This window comes from Gymnoscopelus microlampas, assembly GCF_963454915.1.
Source record: "Gymnoscopelus microlampas genome assembly, chromosome: 2".
NCBI lineage: Eukaryota > Metazoa > Chordata > Actinopteri > Myctophiformes > Myctophidae > Gymnoscopelus > Gymnoscopelus microlampas.
In genome coordinates this window covers 28,714,865-28,724,991 of record NC_139939.1, presented here as the reverse complement: position 1 = coordinate 28,724,991, position 10,127 = coordinate 28,714,865, and the positions used below count along the sequence as shown (strand labels likewise).

Genomic DNA, 10,127 nt, shown 5'->3' with positions numbered 1-10,127 from the left:
CAGGTTCCACACAGAGATTCCAGACTAATATCTACGCAGTGATATTAGTCTGGCCATGCCAGGCTACTATATTGCTATAGACCTATATTGCTACTGAAGAGTGATGTTAGGTCATAAATAATTGTTGTGGATTGTCAAACTTGAGTTAAAAATCATAGATTAGGCTTAACTGTGGGTGCAATGAAAGGGTATGCTGCAGGTGTGTAGTTGGTGAGTAAAAGCCTCTTCAACGTTGAATGCAGATCTGGAGCAGGGGGCTCTGAATGTATCTTTATTATTCCTATTGATAGACAGGAAGTGGGCTTAATTTAGTGGAACACCTGTGAGGGGAAGCACCCTTTGACCCCCCAACACACACACACACACACACACACACACACACACACACACACACACACACACACACACACACACACACACACATGATTCTCTATAAAACTATGCCAGCTATCTAAATATACCCATCCTAAATAATTGGCACACAGCGTGGTTGTACCAGACATCCTTGGGTTGGGAAAGACTCCAGATGGTCAGTGCACATATGGAAGGTCAAGGTGACTGGTGGTTGAACAGGGAGGGAGTCTGGAATAAGGCCACTTTCTCTGCAGCAGAAGGCTCAGAACACTGTGTGTCTGTGGGGAGAATATTGTTTCACATCCGCTTGAGTCAGTAGGTTACAATTTCTGGGCGAATGTGTCACATCCGCTTGAGTCAGTAGGTTACAATTACTGGTTCATGTAAACAGCGGTATCGTACCAAGAACGGAACAGGAGGTAATTGCAAGTTGTAACAATATCTAATCAAGCAAGAGAGTGTGTGGAAGTGATAGGCATGCTCGCATTAAAGAATAACTCTCTTTTCCAAGAAACTAATTTCCAGGCATCGGAGTTGCATCCTGTAATTTGAAGCGTTTCCTATCATTGTTCAGTCACATTGTCTACACATACATAGTAGCCCACACTGGCTGCCTTCTTTTATAGGGCTGTTTGAATCATCTCCAAAAGCAAGCTCTATTCCGGACAAATCAACCATGGAGATGTTATCTTTGTTAATTCCAGTGGTCAGCACTTTGTCTCACGGGCAGAGGGAAAACTGCACGAAAATGAAGGTGTTTTCATATTTACACAGTGACTTCCCTATACTCCCTATCTGGAGCTGCTGACAGCTCCTATTGCCAAAATACACTACACACACGGGCACGCACGAACGCACGCACGCACACACACACACAAACAGGCACACACACACACACGCACGCACACACACACACACACACACACACACACACACACACACACACACACACACACACACACACACACACACACACACACACACACACACACACACACACACACACACACACACACACACACACACACTCACACAATTTTAGTGCCCACAGGCGGTAACTGTAACATTGGGTCATGTTATGTGAAAAGGCTGCGTTTCCCATGGAAGAAAATCTTTTCAGTTTCCAGGTCAGTGGAGTTGCCTTTTTTTCTAATTTGTATTCATTTTTGAAAGTCTATTTTTGTAGTTACAGTATACATGTTTGTGTTTTTGCTTGCTTGCTTGCTTGCTTGTGCGCGTGTGCGTGCGTGCGTGCGTGCGTGCGTGCGTGTGTGCATGCTTGCGTGCGTGCGTGTGAGAGTGTGTGTGTGAATGCATTTAACTACTCTAGGGTGTGGGTGAAACACTGATTCATAAAATATTCACCTGCTGTCCTCCTGCATAATGCAATAATGCTCCTGCCCCCAGAATTCATTGCATACCAACAGGGAGAGCAATGAGTTTGTCACTTCTGGCTGCTTATATGAGGTCAGATGGCTCTCTTACACAGTAAATTGAGTGTTTGTTTAACTCTTATAAGTGTAATCAAATAGATCTGTAACACTTGTATTTGTACTTGAGTTAAATTAACACTGAAGATATTTACTGTGTAGGTCTACTCTGCCCTACAAAGTCAAAGTGCAGTAACTATGCAAATAATTGAACTGATGAAAGGGTTTAAAAGTGTTTCAATTGGTCAGCCAAATGGGTTATCGGCATATAAGTGATATTACACTAATTGTATATATCTGTTATTGAGGGAATTGTTTATCACCCAAAATCCTGAAGGCTTATTTGACCTTTGGGATACACAAATAAGTCAGTGTGTCCAAAAACGTAGTTACTGCACTTTGGCTTTGTTACTAGGTATAGTTACAGATCAGTTTAGTGTCCTATACCATTTTTACATAATGCTACAGTATGCATGCAGATTTAAGATCACATTGCTTAAAAAGTGTTACATAAAGTGTCAATACTCAATATATTTTTTTTCATATGCCTTTCTAAGCAAGATTATATATGTGTGTGTGTGTGTGTGTGTGTGTGTGTGTGTGTGTGTGTGTGTGTGTGTGTGTGTGTGTGTGTGTGTGTGTGTGTGTGTGTGTGTGTGTGTGTGTGTGTAATTTCATATAGTTTATTATAGGCTTAGAGTACTGTATGTTTGTTTGGTTACAAATGAGTCTGGCTTATTGTGCTGGTATCTAACAGCTGCTGGCTTGCTAAATTAAACATACATTTACATAAAAATAAGATAGTGGCAGCCTTAATAGCACAAAATACAAAACTGAAACATTCCACATGGAAATGAAGCCCGGCCTATTGGAAATTACTTATTTCGCTTCCAAATTACTCTAATAACTCTATGGCAAACTGACTGGTCAGTATAGTTTTATTTTTATTTCCGCAAATCATACATACACTGTAAAAAAATGCATCTGTATCATAACCTTTAAACAATACTATCAACACCTGTCATGAGCGTGTGGAATTGTTCAGAATAACTATGGTGTTAGAGGTTACAATGGGCATGTCATCACCACCAAAAACAAAATACTTTTATTTCAAACACTTGATTGGGTTCATTGAAATTCCATATTGAGGAAGGAAAACATCCTCATTAAAAAAAACTCTGAGCTCTTTTCTGGTCTTAACTTGGAATTTCATAAGATGCTTGGTTTAAATTGAGAGCAGTAGAATACTGACCTAAAACAAGCATTTCTTTGTTTACTCCAAGACTTGAAGACAGTATCAAGAATAGATCAATCTGGAGTCTGAATCCAAAGTTTTTCCCGCCCGCACATTTAAGAACTTACTGCAAATCAGGGGTGAATCAAGCATTGAAATAAAAATGAAAGCTAACACTGTAAAGATGACCATATTTTGTTATAAAGCTGTCTAAACCAAAGCATCGTCTAGCCACTGTACTAATATATAAAATGTTTCCAACTCCAGCAGAATCTAAATACGTGTTTGTACACTTTAACTGTTAAGTATCTCTGTGCTTCTCTATATTCGAGCTAGTCTATGTAACAATTCAAAAGAGGTGCCATAGAGGCCAGGCCTCTACAACGCCGTCATAAGAGAAACAAAATATAACACAAGCCATGACAATACACACTGAGCTTACCAAAAACAAGATAATTCCAGATTCATTTTCTTCTGTTTTATGACATAAATGCCGCTCTTATGAAGAGTAATGACAGGCTTAAGTCAGGTCCAGTATGCATGCTGTTTCTTGTATATCAGTCCTCACCAGTAAAAGGCACACCTTACTCTATACAAAATACTTGCTTGACCCTCAGCAGGTCTGCAGTGTGCAACTCTGTCAGTTTGAATGTGTGTAAAATAAATGCTGAATTGTTTGACCTAATACTGTATTCTCAAATCAACCCATCTTACACATTAAATCCACCTCATATACTGAGCTACAATGAGCTACAATGAGTTCACCGAGGGACAACGGGTCAGTGTATACTTTCATTTCACACATCACATTAAAAGTATCGTGGCTATAGCAGTTTGTAACTAAGTGTAGTTTCATCTGTACATGCGCAAGGGAACATTTCAGCTCTAAATTCCATAATATTTTGAGCTCCACAAAAGTTTAACATTTAGGTCTACAGAGTGAAACTGCAACACTCAGTAGAGGACATGCTATGACCAAATCAGTTTGATCTTTTGCATTTATGAAATGATGCAATAGAAAAATAGATAACACTTTTTTCAACATCACAATATTTTTCTTATATTAATTAATTTGGCTTTTCCTGACGCAAGGCCTTTGAGATGTTTTGTGTTGATTTGTGTCTCAGTGAAAACAGCTAGCCATGTCTGTTCTGACCGTTTACCTAAAGTCACGCTGCATGTTCGCCTTAAACTCTTCTAATGAAGCACATCTAAATCTTATCTCGTTTTTTCACACTGTTGGCAAATTGGGATCAAAAGAAACTTGAAGAGTGCAATATTCTCTTATCTACATCATCAACAACATCCCACCTATAGACAGGAACATTAGATAAGGAATAACGGGGAGGAGGAGGAAGACGAGAGAACAAAGGAGAGGAAGATAAATCTCTTTAACAATGTGCCTCAGGCATCAGGACACTCAGGCATGAGAATGCTGCAACAGGACGGACTAGAAGACGTGGACTGTCCAATAAAGAGAGACGTCGTTGCACATGTGACTGTATCCAAAGCACCGGATTGGCTGTCAATACTATATGAGTCCTTGTGTCGTTGGATCGGTTGACAAGCGAGTGGACAAGTGTCATTAACCAATCTCATCTTAGATTAGACAGGAAGAGCAATCGTTAACATTTACCAGGGATATTGGTGTTTACTTATGAACAAACACAGAAAGTAGTCCATAGGCTGTTAGTATGATTAAGTATCTGCCTGGAGAGTCACCTACTGTAGGAACGTGCAGTTTGACCAAACAAACAGTTTTCTCGCTTTCTTTTTTTTGTTTTGTTTTGTTTTTGTTATTTTCTCTTCTCAAATTATGACAAATATTCATCATTATCCACGTCATCGTCTTCATCTTCGTCATCGTCATCATCCACCCCGGCCTGGTCATTCAGGACAAAAGAATCCTCCTCATCCTCCTCCACCTCATCGTCGTCGTCATCATTGAACAGAGAGTCTCCGCTCCCGAGATCTCCAGACGATTCCAGGACCACACCTACAGTATGCAGCCATGACACAGAGAAATACATCAAGCTCAAACTTCATTTGAAAATACTTATTTTCTATCAATTACACACCCCAATGAGGCCTTGAATTGATTTTTTAGTTTTTGTCGCATTCCTAAGCCAATAGTTCGATGACCGGTTGGCTGCTCAGTAGACAGAGACTCAATTGAGTATTCCACTGTCATCGAATTATTGGCTCAGGAATGCGACAAAAACTAAAAAAATCTCCATGAATTCAAGGCTTCATGCAGGTGTTCAAGTGAAAATGTTTCACTTTTTGGGTGAACTACTCCATTAAGACACTTTCCCCCCCTTCTTTTCTAAAGAAATGTATTAAACAACAAACATACATATTGCATATTGGAATACGTCTGGGGTGATCTAAATTCAATGTGGGGCTAAAACAGACCAGCTTTGAAAACCAATCCACATACGAAGGAATATGAAGAACCACCCTAAAGTCTTTGCTTTGGTTCTGCAATGCTGTTGCTGTTTCATGTTTCAAATTGTTTCCACCAAGTTTCAGCCACTACATTGAAGTGAAGACAGATTCATTGGACAATTTAGATGTCCCCAGACGTTTCAGTAGGTGGAGAATAGATCTCTGATCGTCTGGCTATGCGAGACCACACACATACCCATTTTTTTAATGAAAATGACTACGTTTTAAAGAAATGCACTCATTATGAGGTTTATACAATGAGAAGTTGACACTTTTTCACGTCATAAGATACTAACGACATGAAAAATTAATCGATGGGATGACACAACCTTTTAAGCCAGCCTGCCTGCGCCTAATTTAACATGGAGGCACTTTCTTGATCAGGAACGTGCCTCCATATTGAGCCATCTAAAAATTACGTTATAAGTTTAAAGCAAAAGTAACTAGTAGCTAGTTACTTTTATAATGAAGTAACTAAGTTAGTAACTAAGTTACATTTTGAGAGCCGTAAGTAATAACTAACTAGTTACTAATTCTAAAGTTACTTGGCCAACACTGTCCCTTTCAATGCTGCTTACCGCAGTCTGCAGCGCCATGGGTACGTGAGCCAGACACCTCATTGCCATAGCGGTCCACACACCAGCACTGACCACTGCTGCTGTGGCACTGGTGGGAACGGTAGTAACCTTCTTCATCACAGGATGGCAAGTACTGGCCTACACACACACACACACACACACACACACACACACACACACACACACACACACAAATGAGTAATCATCATGAAAATTGTACGCATGTGTGTGTGTGTGTGTGTGTGTGTGTGTGTGTGTGTGTGTGTGTGTGTGTGTGTGTGTGTGTGTGTGTGTGTGTGTCTCACCAAGCAATTTCTTCCCCGCCTGCTTTTTGTTGATATTGAAGAGCTCTGTTTTACATGGTGAGTCTGAAAGTAAGAGAACAGATCATGAATCATACAGAACTGACTTGTGTCTTTGTGTGAACCTTGCATCCAATAATCCTTGTCCACGACTGCTGTGTGACAAGGATTATAATAAAACAAACCATAAAGAAGTCTCATATAATAATAATATAATAATAATAATAATAATAACAATAACTAGAAAAGTGTACTCCTATCGGGTCTCCACCAGGCCGGGTTGCCTACCAGGGCCCGCAAACATTGAAAGGCAATAGGATGGGATCTGAAAAATCAGAGTCATACTACTTGATCACATGACCCCAGAGATTTCTGTGAGCTTTGGACAAAATCTGTAGAAGAAGTAGCAAAAAGTGTGTTATGAAGAAAACGCACTATGGCAGAAAATGTTATCTGTCACAAATGGGGCCTATATCGACCAGTACGGGGAGCAGAACTGAGGTTAAATGTTTTGCTCAGGGACACTTTGACACATGGACACTGTCTGGGAAACAGAAGGTCCCCGGGTTCACTCCCAGGCTCCGGTGAAATTGGGAGTGCAATTTTGCTGACTTGTCCATGAATATCATGGAGACCAAAAACTACATTTTGGAGTTTGTTAAAATGTATTCTATTTTGTTGCATTGCATTGTATTGTATTATTTTATTATATTATATTGAGTTTTATACAATCGTAAAGTGTGTGGCTGTGTGTGTGTGTGTGTGTGTGTGTGTGTGTGTGTGTGTGTGTGTGTGTGTGTGTGTGTGTGTGTGTGTGTGTGTGTGTGTGTGTGTGTGTGTGTGTGTGTGTTTGTACTCCTGCACATATAGCCTGTGTGCTTACCTGTGTGCCTCTGGAAACATGTACACCACTCAGAGCTGGTAATGACTTTGTCGTTGTGTGTGTCACAGGATTTGAAGAAAGCGTCAGAGCACGGTTCATTCCTGTCCAGGTACAGGCTCTTGATTTCTGATTGGTCCAGCTGGACGTCAAAGTTTGTATCCAGTCGGGAGAACATCCACCCCAGCGGGTCCTTACAGATAGGCGACACCCCGACGTCGAACTCTGAAGGTCAAACATCAGGGAGGTTACATGGAGAGAGTGGTAGAACGATCCATACCGCTCTTCATCAACTACCACCAGTGGGCAGGTGTTTGCCAGTGGTCACACATGTAGGGTTGTCACGATCATTGACATCTTACTTGATTAATTGTCATACAAAGCATTGCGATTAACGATTTAATTGTGTTTTTGGCATTGGACATTGGAACAAATACAAATTTTATTTTTGCTTGATTATAATAATTGTGACAGGCTTTAAACACATGCACACGGTGCTTTTCCACAGCATGGTACCGGCTCGACTCGACTCTACTCGCCTTTTTGGTTTTAAATTGGGAAAAAGTACCTGGTACCTGATACCTTTTTGGTATCGAGACTACTGATTGGTCAGAGAGGATCGTCACTAGTGTCATTCCCTCTTAGCTCCTGAATGCTGCAAACAAACTTGTACTAAACTAGTCGTTGTAATAAGAAGGAAACATCCTGCACATTGTCTTGACTTACAGGAACTATGTAATGCAGATATTACGTTTCGGTGGCACTGACCTTCATCAGGTATCTGAGTCACCTAGTAGACAGTCATACAGTATAGAGCCCAGATAGAAGTATTTTGTATTAAATAGTTGCTTTAAGTGAAGACAGATTCTATTTTGTCTTCTTATGCGTTGGCAGTCTACTCCTACACACCTGTCCTATCAAGTACTGTAGGTGTGCAAAACGACTTCTTACTCAACTAGTCGTTGAAATAATAAAATAAAATAATGCTGCCTACTTCTCCCCTAAAATGTTATTAAAAACTGTTTTTTTGTTGGACTGTATAGGTGAGATAATTTCCAGACAGCACGTTGGCATTAGCTTTAACTTTAGCATTGGATGTCAGATGACCAGCAACCTTGAGGGGACACAGTATACAGTATCTGCAGTGGAAAAAGAAATAAAGCAAGTCAAGTCGAGTTGAGCTGGTACTATGCAGTGGGAAAGCCCATAAAATGCGACCTTAACCCGGCTAATGCTGGCAATACCCTGGCTGGTGATTGTCATGGAAAAACATTTTCCTGAACATTTTACAGTTACTAACAGAGTTCTCTTCTTTTGGTTCATTTGTCCAGGTAAATGCCAAGTTTTCATAAAATGCACACATATTATGTGCCTTTTTGACAAATGTAAAGAAAAAAATAAAATAAAAGAAGTCACAGAGGTATTTGACCCAGAAGCATTGTTTTACACTAATGACAATACGACCAGCCAAGATCTCTGGAGCAAATACAAGACCCTATCAACAGGTGACATGTTTGTAATACCAGTTGACTTACTGGTCTTGTCAGGCTTCTGGATCTTGCTGCTCTTGTGGTTGCCATTCTCGTGCAGAACCCTGAACCAGTCTCTCAGTGTGTTCACCACCTCCTTCAGGTCCGACTCCGTGCACACTGCAATACACACAGTGGTGGATAAAGTACTCAAATGTTTTACTTAAGTAAAAGTAGCAATACTGCAATGTAGAAGTACTCTGTTACAAGTAAAAGTCCGGAATTAAAAATGTACAAAAGTATTGGTATCAAAATGTACTTCAAGTACCAAAAGTAAAAGTACAAAAATGTTTGAAAATAGCAGATCTATAGCAGAGAAAATGTATCAGCTATTTTCAAATAGCCAAGGTTTAATAGGGCTAAATTATTACGTTACATATTTTATAACGTAATCATTTATATCTGCAAAATCACTAAAGTTTTCAAATAATTGTAGTGGAGTGCAAGTACAATATTTGCCTCTGAGATGTAGTGGAGTAGAAGTAAAAGTATAGACAATTGGAAAGTAAAAATACCTCAAAATTGTACTTAAGTACAGTACTTGAGTAAATGTACTTCGTTACTTTACACCACTGAATACACACAACACAAAGGTCTGACTCCGTGCACACTGTAGTACACACATCACAAAGGGTAAGGGGTGTGGTCCTTAACCACCTTAACCCTGGTGTCCCTATTTTGGACACATTTTCTAAATATGTCAAACATTTTAGAAAAGAAAATCAATTAGTGAAAATAGCAGATCTACAAATTGACAATGCGTCGCATTGTGAGTCACGCCACATTGTGAGCTTGTATTTCACAAAAAAGCATAGTTCTATATTCTTATAGTAGTCATTGCTGTTGTTCATTGTGTTTGTTCAGTGGCAGGGGTCTTCCCGTCTCTCCAGTACACACAATACATTTTCTGGTGAGATAACAATTTGATCCAATCAGGATATGGGAGAATCCCATTTATCAACTTCAATTTTATAGTGTTCCAGGTCCAATTTTGTCTTTTTGTTTAATCACTTCCAGTTTAACTTGTTTTAATCCTGTATTCTGTATGGGTTCTCTCTCCTGATTGCTATTGGTATCCCGACCATTTATTTTCTGTTGTAGAAGTACTCGTTTACTAAAGAGCAGGAGAGATGGGGGGGACCTCACTCTTTTACTGAACAAACTCTGTATAGCAATTACAGTACATTTAAGTTTAAAGTAAGTAGCCTTGGGAAACAATGGTTCCCGAGCCATATGGCCCATAGGACAGAAGCCTATCTCCCGTTTCTGCAGCGTGAGGGGGCTTGATGTACAAGTACATCCCTCAGCCATGATTTACAAGTACACCACCTGGACATGACGCTAGTACAATATGTCACAGGCAGGGACTTAC

General features: G+C 39.9%; 1 protein-coding gene across 1 annotated transcript in view; it reads right to left on the bottom strand.

The window, feature by feature from the left end:
• Positions 1-2,703: 2,703 nt before the first annotated feature.
• Positions 2,704-10,127, bottom strand: part of spock3 (SPARC (osteonectin), cwcv and kazal like domains proteoglycan 3) — a 21,932-nt gene continuing 14,508 nt past the window's right edge. The window contains exons 7-11 of the mRNA XM_084047269.1: positions 8,762-8,875; positions 7,230-7,451; positions 6,350-6,412; positions 6,045-6,182; positions 2,704-5,014 (exon numbers count right to left, since the gene is read on the bottom strand). Coding sequence (XP_083903395.1) covers positions 4,833-5,014; positions 6,045-6,182; positions 6,350-6,412; positions 7,230-7,451; positions 8,762-8,875 — 719 coding nt within the window. The 3' untranslated portion in view covers positions 2,704-4,832. The remainder of the gene's footprint in view (positions 5,015-6,044; positions 6,183-6,349; positions 6,413-7,229; positions 7,452-8,761; positions 8,876-10,127) is intronic.